Here is a 20,126-nt window from a genome sequence, read left to right on the forward strand (position 1 = left end):
ACGTATCACCTTCATCCCCTCCCCTACTCACCTATTGTACTCTATGCTACTTTCTCCCCACCCCCACCCTCCTTTCATTTATCTCTCCACCCTTCAGGCTCTCTGCCTGCATTCCTGATTAAGGGCTTTTGCCCAACACGTCGATTTTACTGTTCCTCGGGTGCTGCCTGAACTGCTGTGCTTTTCCAGCACCACTGTAATCTAGAATCTGGTTTCCAGCAACTGCAGTCCTTGTTTTTACCTGCCCATTGTCTATGCTGCATGCTCAGTGCCAAGGCTAAGGGCTTCTCAGGACTAGACAAAGATTTGGTGTGGGAGGGGAAGGTCCAGTAAAAATGGTTCAACTAAATTCTAGGCTCTTAGTTAAATGCACATTGCTTTCAAAATGAGAAGAGTTGATTGCACAAATGTAAATAAGCATGATCTAATAGCTATTACAGAAACATGGTTACAAGATGACCAAGGCACATTTAGAGATGCCTGTCATTTCTGGAGAACAGGCAGAAAGCAAAAAAGTTGGAGTCTCTCTATTAGAAGGATGGCATCAGTAAGGTAGTGACAAATTATCATAGATTTTACCCTAATTTTGCAAGCTATGCGAGCCAAATTAAAAAAAAAACATGGAAATAAATCACTGATTATAATAGTTGGCATGCTCCTATTTGGCATGAAATGTTAAGGCAGAGCTCGAATCAAGAAACAATGAGGGGTTTAACAAAGGTGTTGCAATAATCCTAGATGGCTTAAATTGTTTATATTGATTTGACAAATAAAACTGATAGAGGTAACCTTGAAGACAAGTTCATGCAATATATTGTTCTAAAAAACAGTCAATATGTTGAGAAACCAACGAGGGAATAGGCTCCTTTAGATTTAGTAATATCCAATGAAACAGGATTGATTATCTGATCTAATAGCAAATAATCCTTTAAGGAACAGTGAACATAACATCGTGAATTCCACTTCAACTTGAGAACAAAAATTTTTGTTCTGAAACTAGTGACTAAATTTAAAGGCTATTATAAATAAAAAAGTATGAAGATGAACTTGGCTACAGTGAACAGGGAAAACAGATTACAAAGAAAGCTGCTGAATAAGCAGTGGCAGATATTTAAAGGAGCTATTTCATAATTCTCAACAAATATATATTTGACGAAGAAAGAAAATCTACACAAGGACGAGTCACCCATGGCTAAAGGTGTTTAGTATTGTATTAAATTAAAAAAGAATGCATACAATGTTGTGAAGCTTCATGGTAGATCAGAATTTTGAGAAAAATCAAATACAGTCAGTATAACAAAAAGAGAAAAAAAAGAAACAAAAATAAAGAAAGTACATTTGTAAGTATATAAAAAAAAAGTGTAGCCAATGTAAATGTTGGTCCCAAACCAAAGAGCACAGCCCAAATGGAGTCTCAAACAGAGAAGAGATTGAGAGAAATAAAAACTGTCATACAGTAGATAGCTTTAAATAATGTTGCAGATAATGGGGCAGCTCCTATTCCAGTGACAAGATACAGGACTAGTTAATGCATGAAGGCTGATGAATGAGCTCGGTATTTGTGCTGTGAGCCATAGTCTTTCATTGGTGCTGCCCAGTTGAAATGTCTGAGATGGATGCAGTTTTTTTTTAAATTAGCCATGCATATCTGGCACCTTGCAGTGGAACTGCTTGAAGAATCCTGCGATCTGTAGTCTCGAATGAAAACCTCGCCCAGGGTGAAGCAGGACAATCGACAGGACTCTCCCTCCTGAAGCTGTCATGGGAAATTTTCCGAAAGCCCAAAGACTCAAGGTGATTAGAGCTCCAGAACCTCCTGGAATTGTTCTTTTACAGTTCTTTCCTCAATCAAACTCTCCAACCCCAGCTTCTTCATCTCTCAAAATGGTCACTGATCACCCAAATTACCCTCTTTCATGTTGTGTCACCTTTGGTCCTTTTTCCTTGGTTTTGAGACTCAACAAGCAGTTGCCATTCAACAACACTCACTCAGTCTGCCGTAGGGCCGCACACTTTACTATCTTGCAGCTCACGGCCTATGAACAGAGAAATTTGAGAATAAAACAAGGTGGGCAGAGAGGTAGAGAAACAGAAGAGGCTTCACCTGACATGGATAAGGAAGTGGTGGCGACAGTGAGCCTGAACTCTCAAAACAAATGCAGAGAGCACTTAGAAGTCTGCCCAGCCTAAATAAAGTAGTAAAAGGAAGTGATGTTCATGGCACATCTCCAATCCATTACAGGATAATTTGCACCAGTATCTGTCACTGCAATGCTCCTGCAAGAATATTATTATGCTCAGGGATTGGACCAGGCTAAACCTCTAGGCTTTTTGCTTGCAATCACAGCACTCACCCACTCTGAGCCTATAGAACATAGAAGAATACAGCGCAGTATAGGCCCTTTGGCCCTCGATGTTGCGCCGATCCAAGCCCACCTAACCTATACTAACCCACTATCCTCCATATACCTATCCAATGCCCGCTTAAATGCCCATAAAGAGGGAGAGTCCACCACTGCTACAGGCAGGGCATTCCATGAACTTACGACACGCTGAGTGAAGAACCTACCCCTAAATTCAGTCCTATATCTACCCCCCTTAATTTAAAGCTATGCCCCCTTGTAATACCCGACTCCATACGCGGGAAAAGGTTCACACTGTCAACCCTATCTAACCCCCTAATCATCTTGTACACCTCAATCAAGTCACCCCTAAACCTTCTTTTCTCTAACGAAAACAGCCCCAAGTGTCTCAGTCTTTCCTCATACGATCTTCCTTCCATACCAGGCAACATCCTGGTAAACCTCCTCTGCACCCGTTCCAGTGCCTCCACATCCTTCCTATAGTATGGCGACCAAAACTGCACACAATATTCCAGATGCGGCCGCACCAGAGTCTTATACAACTGCATCATGACCTCAGGACTCCGGAACTCAATTCCTCTACCAATAAAAGCCAGTACGCCATATGCCTTCCTCACCGCACTATTTACCTGGGTGGCAACTTTCAGCGATCTGTGTACATGTGTACATGGACACCAAGATCCCTCTGCTCATCCACACTATGTTGATGCTCAGGAGATCCCTGCCATGCCTTTTTGCACTTTGCAGTCTCAGCTAGAGATATTGCTTCTGTCTTGCCTTGCTGTAGTTGTCAGAAGTTGCAGTCAAGTCTAGAGGGGTAAGCCTTTGCTCAGAGACCCTGGCATACTAAGTCAAGGACAGAAATCAAAAGAAAAATTGTTGCAAAATCTCAGCAGGTCTACTAGCATCTCTGGAGAGAAAGCAGAGTTAACCTTCTTCAGGCCAAGGGTAGCCTCTGAGACCAGTCCAGGAGCGTGGGCACAGTAAGCCAGCCTATCAATCATTCAACTTAGGGATTCTCTCCTCATAAGGGATGAGAAACTAAGCAGCCACCACCCATCTTAACTCTTTCTGCACTATTTCTAATGGGGACTGCTTTCCTCCAGGAATAAGGGAGAGGCAGGTATTAAAAAAGGGAAAAATGGGTGGCACAGCTGTTACTTTTGCTGCAACTGAGGTGATGCTGCATTGAGTGATTAGGCAGCAGACAGCAGGCAGTGTTGGAGGTTGGTTGGGTAAGAGAAAGTGATGTTGCAGGCAACAGTGAAAGGGTACAGTACAAACATTGGTGGGCACAGTTGCAGAAATATAGTGTGTGAATGTGTGTTATGGAAAAGATGATGGCATTTATGCCAGCAAAATGGAGAAAGTCATTGATCATCTTCCTTTCTTGCTGGGCATGCCTCCAGACAAAGGAAAGTGCTTTAACCTGAGTGGCAACCTTGGAGCAGATGTATGCACAACAATCTCTATTGTGAAAGATTTTAGAACTTGGAGGCTTAGTTTAAGGATAAGGGCTGCCTTTTAAAGGATGAGATCAGGAAGGATTGTGTAGTGTTGGGAAGTTTGAACCCTAGACAGCTGCAGAGACGAGTTGAAACTTTATTGCTGGAACAGCACAGCAGGTCAGGCAGCATCCAGGGAACAGGAGATTCGACGTTTCGGGCACAGGCCCTTCTTCAGGAATGGGCTGCGACATTGCATATATTCAAAGCAGAGAGATTCTTGAACTATAAGAGATTCAAAGATCGGGGAGCAGGAAAGTGGGGATCAAGTTCATATCAGCTACAGCTAATGCTGGCAAAGGTAGTTCAAACCCCTGCTCCTTTTTTTAAATGCTTTCTTTTAAACAGAAATTAAACTTTTTTTGTTTATGCATCTTGTGATTTATAATGTATAAAGCTTTGAAATAAGTCAACTAATTTCTTCAGCCTATCAGATTTTATTATGTTTAGTGCTATTTCAACTAAATCTCTTCTTAGTAATGCTAACAACATTATTGAAGAACAAGTGTTAATGGTTTGAAATGGCTTTATCTCCAAGTAATCAGGTATTAAAAAAGGGATAAATGGGTAGCACAGCTGTTACTTTTGAAAGCCTGAAAATCTCCTTGTAATTAACTGCTAGTTAATTCAGAATACAGGACACTCCCCGGACCAGTCTTACAAATGGGAAACATTTTCAAATGATAATCTGCTGTATAATGATCATAAATAAAATAAAACATTGTCAGCAAATCTACACAACTCACATCATCCCATGTCCAGCACTTCTCAACAGCTGTTACTCCAGTTTCTCTGTAATATTCTTCCAAAGGTGGCTCCACCAAAATAACATCAAACTTGCATTTCAGGTCTCTAATATCAAATGTTTCTAGGTCGGCTGGTAAATACCTATTTATAAAAAGAATTGTAAACTTAATTATAACTATATTTTATGAATATCTGTTGGTGATACAAGTGTTTAGCTAACATAAACATCATCAGGAACTTGGTCAGAATTGGAAGATTTCTCTGCAAACATGTGTGCATTGCGCACCATGCAGTACTAATAAAGTACTATCTTTTAGCCTCAATACTTCAGATGGGCTAGTGAACCAAAAAGAGGCTGATGGGATAATAAAACCACATGCAACGAATAATTAAAATTAAAACAAAGAGCATGGACTTGAATTTAGCAGTTAACTGTGAAACAAAATCAATTTGAATCTGGTACAAGTCAAGGAGATTTTCAGGCTTTCAGCAATAGTGATGTCATCAAATATGCCACCAGCCAATCACATTAATGTATTCCACAGAGAGCAAACTAGAAATTAACTTGCATAGAATTTCTTCTAAATTTTTAAAGTAGCACAATAAATTAGAACATACTCAAGGAATTAAAGCAGAGGTCCAAATATCTACAAGTTACACAAAATATTTTCTCCAACATGTGGAATTTAACATGGAGAAAATTGACATTCCACAAATACTCTCAGATCCTATGATGCCGTTTAGCTAATAATCAGCATAGCACATCTTTAAACATCCAGTCATACCCCATTCCACCAGATGTAATGTTTTTCACAAGAACCTTGATGTCAAATTAGCAACAGATGTCATCAGCTCAATGAGTTTTCATTAGTAGCATTTTGTTGGGGGCAGCTTTTAGAAAAGCGTATGATTATGACACATGAGGATGTTAAAGATACTTTGTAAATGTTGTTATGGAGCAACCCAGACCCCCTCAAACTATTTTAAAAAGGTCATCTAGACCAGAACTTTTTCTTATTTTAAAGGCAGATGTGAAGTGGATAGTCCAGGTGTGATGCAGCTGGTCAAACCACTCACCTTTAAGCGAAGCAATTTAAACACTACAGTTGAAACACGAATAAAAGAAAACAGAATTTAGAATAATGTAACTATTGGAAAACTTACCCAACCTGATTCAGCAACTTAACTAAGGAACTGTTGCAATCCCGTAAACACACCCCTTGGCAAAAAGGTAAATTTTATAGGGAGGAGTGAACAACTTCTAAAGAGATTTCAGAGGAAAACTCAGTCAGGAATCATCTGCTAAAGTTTGGAACCTTTTAGGAATGCAGCATCTTGTGAATGCTACAGCTAAGCCAAACTAGAAAAAACCTGAACTGGGAGAACTGACCACTTCCCTGTCGTTGTTAAACTAGACATTCCCACACCTCTGCCTTTAGAACCTCTCTTGAAAAAAAACAAGGACAAAATAACCTTTTTAAAGTGACAGCATTGTCACAATGTAAAGCTTTTTTCTTTTAACAACCCAAAGTGTGTAAGTAACAAATATAGTTGAAAACATTAGTAACAGCACAAGACATTGGAGCATAAGTAGGTCAGCTATTGAATCTGTTCCACTATTCAATGAGATCATGGCTTATCTGAATTCTAAACTTCACTTTCCTGTCTTTCCCCATAATCTTCATTTCCTACTGAAATATGTCTATCTCAACCTTGAACATATTTAACAACACAGCCTCAGCGGCTCTCTGTGGCAAAGAATTTTACAGATCCACTATGCTCAGAAAATAAATCCCTCATCTGTCTTAAATGGTTGATCTCTTATCCTGAGATTATGCCTCTTCATCCTAATCTCTTTCCACCAGGGGACACAACCTTTCCATATCCACTCTGCCAAGTCCTCTAAGAATCTTCTACATGTCAGTAAGGTTGCATCTCATTTTTCTGTATTCCAACAAGTATGGGCCCAATCTACCCAACCTTTCCTCATAAGATAATTCCTCCTCAGTCTAGTGTACCTTCTCTTGTTTGCCTCCAATTCCAGTACATTTTTTTTCTTGGGCATGGGGCCAAAATATAAAGGTGTACTATCAGATGACATTTAAACCTAGAGGGCACAATAAGAGAAATACAGGGAAAGGAATTTCCATTTCAAAACCTACTGCACAGGTGATGCATTTTAATCGCAGAGGACCTATAACGCTTTCTTCCTACAGCTCTGAACATCTTTGACACAGCCAACACTTGTGTGGATTGTGCTGTGAATTCCACATTATTGCATAGCTCTGCAGCCTAGAGAGCTCATTACTTCACAGTAAGATCCTTATTTAAGCCTGAAATGCTAACAACTTCACATACTATTTTTCTTCAGCTGTATTTTACATGAGATCAGTCATAAAATTTCCACAGAGAAATACTCACATAGGGGGAGTGTTGGTTTGGGAAATTAGGTCGTCCTTCAGCCTGATCAGTTCACGGAGTTTAGGGTACTCCTCAAATCTGTCCGCCAGGCCTGTTGTGTTATTTTAAAATTAAAATTACATTTGAAAGTTGTGCTAATGAATTAAGGTTACTGATGTTCCAAAGACTCATCAAATGCACATCTGAAAATTAATATCATATGAAGTATATTTCATACAACAGAGAAAGTGGGTTGAAGTATGAATTTCCAGTTCAGGTGACACAAACAGAGTGTTGGTAGGCCTCTCAGTTTATTGCTGTTCCCTATTGTGTTCACATAATGTACATCATAAACAAAAACAGAAAATCTCAGCAGGTCTAGCAGCATCTGAGAAGAAAAATCTGAGTTAACATTTCAGGTCAGGTGAGCCTTCCTCAGAATTGATGATAGCTAGGAAAATGTCAGTATATATGCAAAAGATGGGGTTGGAGGAAGGGGGTAAGGAGTAAACAATAGGTAAGAATAAAGCCCAGAGAGAATAACAGTTGGATAGACAAAGGCGTCAATAACAATCTGTCTGGAAGAGTGAATAGGAGACTGCTAGTGGCTAACAATAAGTAGTGTATAATGGCAGACTATGTGATCACAAGTCTGGCCTATTGGGGCTAGGACATGGGGAGTTCAGACCCTCAAGTTATTGAACTCGATGTTGAGTCTGGAGGGTTACCCCAAGTGGAAAATGAGACATTGTTCTTCCATCTTAGGCTATGCTTCGTTGGAGCACTACAGTGAGTCTGAGACAGATGTTGGCCAGAGAACACAGTGACATGTTAAAGTGACAGGCAATTGGAAGATCAAAGAGTCTTTTTTTGCAGGCAGAACATAGATATTCTGCGAAGTGGTCACCCAGTCTACACTTCATTTCCCCAATGTAGAGGAGAGTACATTGTGAGCAGCAAATACAGTAGACTAGATTATGAGAAGTGCAGGTAAACTGCTACTTCACCTGGCAGGTATGGTTGTGTCCTTGCACACTGAAGAGGGAGGAGGCAAATGAGCAGGTGTTACACCTTCGGCAGTTGCATGGGAAGGTTGTGGCGTGGGGGAGTTTGGGAGTGAAGGAAGAATGGACCAGGGTGTCCTAGAGGGAACGGTCCCTGCAGAAGGTGGACAAGGGAGGGGAAGGGGAATGGGTGTCGAGTGGTAGCATCTCACTTTAGGTAGCAGAAATGGCAACTGGTGATCTTCTAGATGTAGATGCTGGTGGGATGGTAGGTAAAGACAATTCCATTCCCTTTCTTTGATTACCTTCCACAGAGACTGTTCCCCTAGGACACCCTGGTCCACTCTTTCTTCACTCCCAACACCCCACCGATAGCCCCACGGAACCTTCCTCTGCAACCACCGAAGGTACCATATCTGTCCATTTACCTTCTCAGTATCCAAGGGCCCAAACATACCTTCCAGGTGAAGTAGCACTTCACCGCACGCCTCACAATCTCGTCTACTGCAATCACTACTCACAATGTACTCTCCTCTACATTGGGGAAATGAAGTGTAGACTAGGTGACTGCTTCGCAGAACATCTTCGTTCTGCCTGCAAAAATGACCCTGAGCTTCCAGTTGCCTGCTACTTTAACACACCACTCTGTTCCCTGGCCAACATCTTTGTCTCAGGTTTGCTGCAGTGCTCCAGAGAAGTGCAGAAGCTGGAAGAACACAACCTCACTTTCTGCTTGGGAATCCTGCAGCCCTCCAGATTCAATATAGAGTTCAATAATTTTATGGCCTGAACTCCACGTCCTAGCCCCTTATCACACACCAGGCCTTGTCATCAGTTAGCTAGAAACGAAAAACTACAATGCTGGAATCCTGATGATGCCTGGCTTGCTGTGTTCTTCCAGTCTCCTGTTTGTCTACCTTGTTATCACATAGTCTGCCATTACACATTACATATTGTAAGCCACTAACAGTCTCCATTAACAGCTATTCACTCTCCCAGCCAGATCATTATCGACTCCTTTGTCTGTTCAACTGTTCTTCTCTCTCTTTGGACTCTATCCTTACCTATCCTTTACTCCTTATCCCCTCCCCCGACCCTATCTTCTGCATATAAACAAACATTTTTCGAGCTACCCCATCAGTTCTGAGGGTGGGTCACTTAACTTCTGCTGCTAGCCCTGCTTAGTGTTTCCAGCATTTTCTATTTTGGTGTCGGATTCACAGTATCCGCCGTTCTTTCAGCTTTCAGGTAGTGTGCATGTTTTCTATTTTGGTGTTATCTCAAAAAAAAAATCACATCCAGAAAAGATCATATATAGCAAATCTTGGAGTGTTCAGCTCAGGACACTCTATTCTTTTAGATGCAAGATCTCAGCTGTTATTTCTTCCATTCATTCATGGAACATAGGCTGGCTGGGCCAACATATTTTGCCCATGCTTAGGTGTCCTTGAGAAGATGGTAGAGTGCAGCCTTCTTCAACTGAGACAGTCAATTTTATGTAGGTAGATCCACAATGCCATTAGGGGAGGAGTTTTAGGAATTTGACTCAGCAACACTGAAGAAAAAACAACAAGTTAGGATGATGAGCATAGCTTGGAGAAGAATTTGCACATGGTGGTGTTCCAAAATATCTGTTCTCATGGAAATAGTTGTGGATGTGGAAGGTGCTGTCTAAGGGATCTTGATAAATTTCTGCAGTGCATCTTGTAGATGATGCACACTGCTGCCACTGTACAAATGCTGCCATTTGTGAATCCAAACCTGATCCAGGTTTCGCTGCATTTGGGCATGGACCTCTTCACTTTTTGAGTGGTGAATGGTGCTGAAAATTGTAGACTCACCAGCAAATGTCCCACTGCTGACCTTTTTATGGAGGGGAGGTCAATGATGAAGAAGCTGAATATGGTTGGGCCGAAGACACTACTCTAAAGAATATTCATGCTGAACTTCACGTTAGTACTATTATCTCCTCAAAACAGTAAATCATTAAATCAACCTTCTATCTTTTTAGGTCATGTCAATACCTAGAACTAAGTATAAATCTATGTAAATCCAAATTTACTGACTATGTAAATATTCACTTGTTCGACAGAGAGTTGACGACTAGAGACAAAAACAGACATACCATCAAGCTTGAAAAATGCCAAATTTCAAAGGGAGCAACCTTTTATAAAGAACGAGCAAAGGTTACTGCTTCATTGGTAAGTTGCTTCTTGATTGGTCAAGCCTTGAGATGTAGATTATTTAAGGGAGATAATTTCCCCCAAACACTTTTTAGAAGAATATGCAATGTCTGGTAAAATTATTTTTGCCCAAACAAGGCAGGTTTCAGCATATAGATGTTGCTTCTAGCAAACCTCAGTCTCAGCCATAATTGTGAGGTCCATAATTAAAATGTTGTTAGTCTAATTCTTGGCAATTAGAGATTGTCCACAAGTACTGCAACAAACACAGAATAATATTTAATGTAGACATTACATAGTGAATTTTGAAAACTATGGCTGGTTGAGTGCAGTCAACAATGAGTTCAATGGCAGTGATGAACTTATCATCTGTGCTTGCACAAGTTACACCTTTTCTCATTCCCAAAACTGGCTCTATTGAAATCAGAAGTGGGACTTCCACTTCACTATTTTCCAACTGCGGAATTGGAAAGCCTATAAAATTAAACTCATAACTTTAATTCACAACACTACAAATTGTAAGGCTATTGCTTTAACTTACCAACATCACGAATAAAGTTTTGGGGTCGATGACCTGTGTCCACAAAATGCTGGCAGTAGTCATTATGTGGATTCAGACTTTGCGTACCCTGATGGAAAAATGAATGAAATAAATAGTTTATACAAAACAGAAAAGCTGGAATAAAGCTAAGAGTAAGACAGCATGGATAACTATCCTTATTTATGCTACCTTGATAAAAGTTTATCAGTAAACTAATAAATTTTTAGCAACATTAAAGATTTAAGATATCAGGGCTAAGTTTGGAAATACTGCAGTCATTTTTCAAAATAAAACCAGTATGGAAAGCACTTTCAGATCTAAATCAAAATTTTATTCTCATGTCTGTAATATTCTTCATATAATGCAACAAGACCAGAGTATCGTTACACAGCAGTCGCTGACAATAAGCATGAGGTGCAGGTGGTGGTGAAAGAGGCAAATGATATGTGGGCCTTCACAGCTAGAGGATTCAAGTACAAGGAGCAGAATATTTCTGCTACCACTGTGCAGGGCCTTGGAGAGACCAGATCTGAAGTATTGTGTACAGTTCTGGTCCCCTTATCTGAGGAATCTTGTTCTGTCTACGGACAGGGTGTAACAAAGATTTACCGAACTGATTCCTGGGATGGCAGAGCTGATGTATAGAGACTCGATCAGTAAGTCTTAAAGTCTGGAAGAATGAGGAAAAATCTCAGATAGCTATTCAATTCCAACAGGACTCGATAGGATAAATGCAGGAAGAACATTCCAGGGACTGGAGAGTCCAGAAGCAGAGGTCACAGTTTAAGGATACTGGGTAGGCCAATTAAGACTGAGATGAGGAGAAATTTTGTTACCCAGAGAATCTGTCCCAGTTTAATTATAATTTGCACTTTTCAAGTTGCAACTGTTCTACCTTTGGCTCTCAGAATAACATAAATTAGAGCATGAGTAGATCATGCAGTCCATCAAGCCTCTCCATTGTCCAGTACAATCATGGATCCTCTTCCGATTCAACTCTTCTTTCCTTCCTGTACCCCATGTCTCATTTCCCAAAACATCAAAAATCTCAGGTGTAAATAAATTCAACGAGGGTGGATTCACAGCTCTCCATCTTTGAGAGTTCCAGAGATTGAAAACACCAAGTGAAGAATTGTGCCCTCACTGCAGTCAAAGATAATGATTTCTAATACCAAGACTGCAGCCATTGTTCCAGATTTTCCAACCAGCGAAAATACCAGTATCTACCCTGTCAATCCCTTCAGAATGTTGTATATTTCAATGAAATCATGTTTCATTCTTCTCAACCTCAAAATATTGACCCAATTTAATCACCCTCTTAATCCCAAAGATCTATCTAGTCAATGTTTGCTTTACTGCCTCTAAAGAAAGTGCAGAGGAACTTCGATTATCTGAATACCAATTATCCAAAAATCGGATTATCCGAAGGAGATCTCGATGTCCCGATAGAAACATCACATCAAAGACGTGTTTCCAACAGTGATCGCGTCTTTTATTTACAGTGATTAAACAGGCACTGTTTCCAAATGACTGTCTGCCCACCCTCTCTTTCCCCGGCATTCTATATAGGGGTGTACCCTAAATCTCCCTTCCCCTGTTGGACGGAGAGGCGGTGGGTGGGTGAGAGTGGATAAGGTTGGGGGCGGGGTTGGACAAGGGTGGGTGGTGCTGGATAACAGGCACTGTTTCCAAATGACTGTCTGCCCACCCTCTCTTTCCCCGGCATTCTATATAGGGGTGTACCCTAAACCTCCCTTCCCCTGTGTGGTGAAACAGTTAAAAATTATGTCCCAATACATGTGTGAATCTAACCGGAATGGAGGTGTTGCTTAGTCCCGTGTGAATCTTATTACACACCTCCCCGTGTGAATCTTCTTATCTGTATGTAACCAGAATGGAATGTGTTTTTTAGCCTTGCTCTGCTGTTATTATCTGTATGTAACCAGAATGGAATGTGTTTTTTAGCCTTGCTCTGCTCTAACCGAAAATGGAAGGTGTCGCTTAGTCCCGTGTGAATCTTGTTATACACCTTCCCGTGTGAATAACCAGAATGGAATGTGTTTTTTAGCCTTGCTCTGCTCTAACCGAAAATGGAAGGTGTCGCTTAGTCCCGTGTGAATCTTGTTATACACCTTCCCGTGTGAATAACCAGAATGGAATGTGTTTTTTAGCCTTGCTCTGCTCTAACCGAAAATGGAAGGTGTCGCTTAGTCCCGTGTGAATCTTGTTATACACCTTCCCGTGTGAATAACCAGAATGGAATGTGTTTTTTAGCCTTGCTCTGCTCTAACCGAAAATGGAAGGTGTCGCTTAGTCCCGTGTGAATCTTGTTATACACCTTCCCGTGTGAATAACCAGAATGGAATGTGTTTTTTAGCCTTGCTCTGCTCTAACCGAAAATGGAAGGTGTCGCTTAGTCCCGTGTGAATCTTGTTATACACCTTCCCGTGTGAATAACCAGAATGGAATGTGTTTTTTAGCCTTGCTCTGCTCTAACCGAAAATGGAAGGTGTCGCTTAGTCCCGTGTGAATCTTGTTATACACCTTCCCGTGTGACCTGCTGCGCTTTTCCAGCCCTTGGAGGCTGCCTGACCTGCTGCGCTTTTCCAGCCCTTGGATGCTGCCTGACCTGCTGCGCTTTTCCATCCCTTGGATGCTGCCTGACCTGCTGCGCTTTTCCAGCCCTTGGATGCTGCCTGACCTGCTGCGCTTTTCCAGCAACACATTTTTAGCTCTGATCTCCAGCATCTGCAGCCCTCACTTTCTCCTCCTAATCCTTGAACCATGCCAATATATTAACTTGTGTAACAATTTATAAAATGCCTTTGAAAGTCTGAACACACTACATCTACACATTCTGTTATAAAGTCATAGAGATGTACACCACAGAAACAGACCCTTCGATCCAACTCATCCATGCCAACCAGATATCCCAACCCAATTTAGTCCCATTTGCCAGCACTTGGTCCATATACCTCTAAACCCTTCTTACTCAATTACCCATCCAGATGCTTTTAAATGCTGTGATTGTACCAGCCTCCACCATTTCTTCTGGAAGTTCATTCCAAACACGCACCACTCTCTGCGTGAAAAAGTTACCCCTTTGGTCAATTTTATATCTTGCCCCTCTTACCCTAAACCTATGCCTCCAGTTCTAGACTCCCCCACACCAGGGAAAAGACTATTTATCCTATCCTTACACCTTGTGATTTTATAAACCTCTAAGTCATCCCTCAGCCTCTGATGCTACACAGAAAACAGCCTCAGTCTATTCAGCCTCTCCCTACAGCTCAAATCCTCCAACCCTGGTGACATCTTTGTAAATCTTTTCTGAACCCTTTCAGGTTTCACAACATCCATCCGATAGGAAGGAGGCCAGAATTGCACGCGATATTCCAAAGGTGACCTAACCAATGTCCTGTACACCCACAACATGACCTCCCAATTCCTATACTCAATACTTTGACCAATAAAGGAAAGCATACCAATTGCCTTCTTCATTATTCTATCTACCTGCGACTCTACTTTCAAGGAATTATGAACCTACACTCCAAAGTCTCTTTGTTCAGCAACACTCCCCAGGACCTTACCATTAACTGTACAAGTCCTGCTCTGATTTGCTTTTCCAAAATGCAGCACCTCGCATTTATCTAAATTAAACTACATCTGCCACTCCTCACCCATCTGATCAAGATCCCGTAGTACTCTGAGGGAACTTTCTTCGATATCCACTACACCTCCAAATTTTCTGTCATCTGCAAACTTACTAACCATACCTCCCATGTTCACATCCAAATCATTTAAGTAAATGATGAGAAGTAGTGCACCCAGCATCGATCCTTGTGGCCCCCAGTCTGAAAAGCTACCCTTCTCCACCACAGCAATAATTGGCAAATTAGCATGGAGGATAAGTTCATAATGTGGATTTGGGACAGTTTTTTTAAAAAGATAAACACAACTGAAACCAACCGGGGGAAGGCCATATCAGACCTGTAATGTGTGTTGGAACAGGATTACAAAATTAACTCATTGTAAAGGATCCTCAACATGATGATCATGACATGATAAAATTTCACATTTAGCTTGAAATATGGGATCTAAACTGAGCCTTAAGCTTCAATAAACGTAATTACTACTATCTAAAGTCAGTTCAAGTTAAAGTGGGATGGGAAACTATGTCAAGACGGTAAAGTAGTTTGGTAGCTATTATGGACATAATTCAGAAATCTCAACAAAGCTTTCTTCATTGACAAAGAAAAAATATTTGACAAGTATACACCAGCCATGACTAATAAATGAAGAATGATATCAATTAAAAGGAAAGCCTTAAAATGCTACAAAGACAAGTGATAGGTCAGAAGGTTGGGAAAATTTTAAAAACTGAAGAATGACAATAAAAGGTGAAAATTAGGGGTTTAAGAGAAAAATAGCAAAAAAATTTAAAAAGCAGATGGTAAAATCTTCCAGAAATATATAAACATGGTTGAGACTAAGAAATGAAGAACGGAAAGCAAGGAAACAATTATACTGTATCTATCTTCACAACAGAATACACAAAAAACAATCCAAGAATAGCAGAAAACCCAAAGTGCAAGAATGGAGGAAGAACTGTAAACAAAAAATTCACAACTACCAATGAGGATTGGGTAACTAACAGTCAGGATAAATGTGTTTCAGGCACCCAAATCTATATGCACTGCACTTTGGAGTCTCTCCTCCATTTAAATAATACTTTGCCTTTGTATTCTTCTTACCAAAGTAACCTTATACTTCCTACTTATAACTCAATCTGCCAAGTTTTTGTTCACTCACTGAACCCATCTATATCCCCTTGCGGATTCTTTATGCCCTCATTACATGATGCCCTCCATCTATTTTTGTGTCAGCAGCAAATTTGGATACATTACATTCTGCACCCTCCTCCAAATTATTAATACAAGATAGCAAGTACTTGAGGTCCAAGGATGTATCCACGTGGCATTCCCCCCATTATGTCTTCCCAATCTGAAAAAAGATCTATCAATCTTTACAGTCGATGTGTTAACTAATTCTCAATCAATGCTAATAAATTACCCCCAATACAGTGAGCTCCTATCTCATGCAATAATTTTTATATGCGGCACCTAATGAAATCTCTTCTGAAAATCCAAATACACTCCATCTATCAGTTTGCCTTTACCAACTGTTATATCAAAAAAAATTCTAGCACATTTGTCAAAACATGATTTCCCTTTCTAAAAAAAAATCATTCTGATTATGTTAAGCTTTTCTCACAGTTCTGCTATTTCCTCCTTAATAATGAACTCAAGATTTTTCTGAACAAATGTTAGGCTAACTGACCTACAGTTCTTGCATTCTGTTTCTCTGCCTTCTTGAACAGAGCATCACATTAGCAGTTTTCCAATCCACTGGAACCCTCCCAGAATCTAGTGAGGTCTGGAATATTTCAACCAATGCCTCAATCTCTGCAGCCACCTCCTTTAAAACCATTGATTGCAGGCCCCAAGGTTGTGACAACTTATCCACCTTTAGTCCTATTAATTCATCAAATACTTTGTTCTTCGTGATACTGTCACAAGATCTATCCTCCCATTACCACCATATTTATTATATTTGGGGACTGTAACTTCCACTGTTAAGCCTGATGCAAAATACTGGTTTAAATTACCTGGCATTTCCTTGTTACCCAATCTCAATTCGCTAGTCATATCCTCCAAGGTTCCCACACTTCCTTCGCTACTCTCTTTTTGCGTACCCAATGAAACTCTTGGCTTTGATCATCAATTTTCTCCTTCCAAAGGTAGCATGCCCAGGTTGCAAACGGGTTCAATTCTGGAGTCCGTTTGCCAGTCTACTTATATGCAAGTTGGAACACAATGCAGGAAAATATAAAGCAGCTGCTCATTAGCACAGGAAATGTTTGCATTTGTCTTTGAAAATTACATCCCCTGTATGGGAGCACATTTCTAAGTACGAGCATTTGTAAATCGGGGATTCCCTGTATTAGCTTTTTAGGCTCTGCTGCTGGATCTTAAAAAAATTCCCAATCTTCTGGCCTACCACTAGTCTTCACCAGTTTGTATCCTTTAGGTTTTGACTGGATAGTCTCCTTGACCATCTTTTCTTTTTGAAAACCTCAGGTGGTTCACCTTTCTCACTAAGTCCTTGGTTTCGAGAGGAATACATTTTTGCTGAGTATTATTAAATATCTACTCATCATTGAGATTCCCCGTAGTCACTTTTCCCATTTTCCAGCCGTCCCTTTACCTGTGAATATCTGCCCCCAATCAGCTTTCAAAAGTTCTTGTCTAATACCGTCAAATTTGGCCATTTCTCCAATTTAGAACTTCAACTTTTCGATTTGGTCTATCCTTTTCCATCACTATTTTAAATCTAAGAGAATTATGGTCGCTGGCCCTAAAGTGCTCCCCCACTGACATCTCAGTCACCTGCCCTGCCTTATTTCCCAAGAGTAGGTCAAGTTTTGTACCTTCTCTAGTAGGTACAGACACATACTAAATCAGAAAAATTTCTTGTACACACTTAAATTCCTCTCCATCTAAACCCTTAACACTATGGCAGTCCCAGTCTATGTTTGGAAAATTAAAATCCCATACCATAATCACCCTATTATTCTTACAGATAGCTGAGATCTCCTTACAAATTTGTTTCTCAATTTCCCTCTGACTATTAGGAGGTCTGTAATACAATCCCAATAAGGAGATCTTCCCTACCCTCCCACACTTTCACACAATCCTTTCAGGGATTTAACCAAAAGGTTAGTGTAGAACTTCAAAATTAACTCCTGTACACTGAGGTAATCTATTTCTTAACACTTTGGAACTCCTTCTTTAGAACCAACTGTTTTTCACATGAAGCAATGACATCAGTAAAGCATTTTCTTTTAAAATAAAGGCTTCCTTTAAGCTACATGCATTTCCACATCATCTCCCACCTTCTTCAAAAAGTCTATTCCAAAACCTTCTACCTGAAGCCTAATGTATTATGCTCTTTTCTCAGGGCTCATAAAACTGCTCCAACATTAACAAACTCCCATAGGTCTCCAAGAACACTCTTGCGAACACCATGATAAGAAATCAGTGAACATTTTCTCTCCCAGAAAAAAACTTACAAGCCAATAGTCCAAAATCCAAAAAAAACAATAAATGATAACAAAATTAAATAAATCACACACCTTAATCACAACTCACAAATCCCATAGCCCAAAAACTCTGTACCGCTCCAAATCCAGCCTCATTTGTATCTCAACCTCCTTTTCTTGCCCCTGTGCTGTCAGCAGCTTGGACCATAAACTCAAATTCCACAACCTAAACTCACCATGCAAGGCACTGCTTAAAATGTACATCAGACCAAGGTCATTGGGTAGTTTGTCCAATTATCATTTTTTTTTGGCTCAAATGTCATTTATTTTAAAATATCCTTTGTAACTTACTGTTACAAGTGCTGCAAGAATGTAAAGTCTTGTTACACTAATTGGTGTATATATGTTTGAACAGGTCTCAGGATTCTTTGAGGTACATATTTATTTAGATTTCATGTCTGTATATCGCTTCAATATTATGATAGCAGAGGGGGAAAAATGAAGACAAGATACACTATACTTCAATCTGTCTGGTAAAGAAATCAAGTTTTTGTATAAATAGCTCTGCTGCAACTTTTGTTCAACACATTTAAAAGTGAGATTTTAAAGCAGCTGAACTGATTTCATTTAAAAAAAGCTATTTAAAACTACATTCAGAATTAGTAGGAATTGATGACCAAATCACCAGACAAGAAGCATCATTACAATAACCGTAAGATTGTATGTCAGCTTATAATCACAATTCTCAAAGCAGCTGGGATAATAAATGTAGGCTTGCCTGTGTACTCTCACCTTGTGTATGTATATATATATTCAAAACAATTCAAAACATTACAATAAGCCATTACACTCTTGCTAAAATAGAAGAGTAAATGTATTAATTAAATTCACAAGTGTATTCAGCATTTTGATAGCTTATTGCTTACTTTATTTTAGCTTTATGCACTAACTTAGCTGAAATAGATTTACCTTTAAGAATGTGCTGGAATCCTTATAAATTTCCTCATTATATTGCATTTCCGTTTCTTCTTCTTCCACCACCTCATCCTGTCAAAAACAAAATGTTTTTCTGAACATCAAAATAGATTGAAGGTTCCAGAAACAGCTTCTCCTTTAATGATTTATTGGATTCATTCCTGCACAGTTAGAAACTGGTTAGAATACAATATCTTTCTTTGATAGATTGTTAATAATAATTTGATTAAGATACAATGCAGTCTTCTGCTTTCAAATTTAAAATAAAAATTCTTTGGATTTGTTTTAAATATGACAATTCCAACTGCAAGGGCCATTTCGCATGTCACTCCATAGCTATGGTCATGTCACTGATGATGAAGCGCAGATATGTGCATTCAGTGTGCTCTAATTTAATGGTAAACCACAACAACTAGCTAAACCGAGGAAAGACACTTGTCAGCTAACTTGAATTCAACCTGAAGAAAACTTGAATTCACCGGAGCTTCTTGATTTATGAAAGTCTTCAAGCAGATGCCGTTCTATAGTCTGGTCAGTTTTATGGTTGATTTAGGTTTGCACTTTCCTAAACAAGTTGCTGACTCGCCATTGATGTGATCAAGTGATGCAATTTTGGCCACAAATACGAATCTCAGTAGAAAATATATTACACATTCATCAAGCCCAGAAAGGTGTTTCACATATGCTTAATTGCTTAACTTCTATTATTAATTAGTAAACAAGAAAATTATGCGCTCATTAATAATGTTTTTGCATACGCTGTTATTGATCTTTTGTGCATTTGCTTCTTGTTAAGCAACAGGTGTCCACGTACAACACACATGCGCCATTCAAATGTAAGTATGAAGAACATATGGCCGACATCCCTAAATACTTATTTCATTGAATGAAAATAGTTACTTTCATGTTGACAATTAGCAGCATATATTAATGACTAACCTAGTAAACATTAATTTAATACTCTCAAATGCATTTTATCTAAATCTGAAAACCAAGAGGACCTGAAAACAAAGAAAATCTGGAAATAAATCACCTTTTCCCTAAGTAAATACCAAATACTAACAACGGTTGGTTGAAGTATTTTAACCCAACAATAAATTTCAATAGTTTATCTTCCAGCAAAGCCCTTGGCGAGCTGTTTCAATTATTGACGAAGTGCAGATTATACAAGAATGTACTCCTTTCATGTCACAACCTTGATGGGTTGTGTGTGAGAAATTAATCTGCTCTAGTCCATGAGCCATCACACACGTACAGATTAGATTCTCTACAGTATGAAACAGGCCTTTCAGGCCAACAAGTCCAC

The 20,126-nt window shown here is 39.7% G+C and overlaps 1 protein-coding gene across 3 annotated transcripts in view; it reads right to left on the reverse strand.

Moving 5' to 3' along the window:
- Positions 1–20,126, reverse strand: part of mettl14 (methyltransferase 14, N6-adenosine-methyltransferase subun) — a 64,333-nt gene that overhangs the window by 15,223 nt on the left and 28,984 nt on the right. For all 3 annotated transcript variants that reach the window (XM_043696782.1, XM_043696790.1, XM_043696796.1), the window contains 4 exons: positions 18,815–18,892; positions 10,744–10,831; positions 7,037–7,127; positions 4,615–4,756 (listed from right to left, as the gene is read on the reverse strand). In XM_043696782.1, coding sequence (XP_043552717.1) covers positions 4,615–4,756; positions 7,037–7,127; positions 10,744–10,831; positions 18,815–18,892 — 399 coding nt within the window. The remainder of the gene's footprint in view (positions 1–4,614; positions 4,757–7,036; positions 7,128–10,743; positions 10,832–18,814; positions 18,893–20,126) is intronic.

This window comes from Chiloscyllium plagiosum, chromosome 1 (genome assembly GCF_004010195.1).
Source record: "Chiloscyllium plagiosum isolate BGI_BamShark_2017 chromosome 1, ASM401019v2, whole genome shotgun sequence".
NCBI lineage: Eukaryota > Metazoa > Chordata > Chondrichthyes > Orectolobiformes > Hemiscylliidae > Chiloscyllium > Chiloscyllium plagiosum.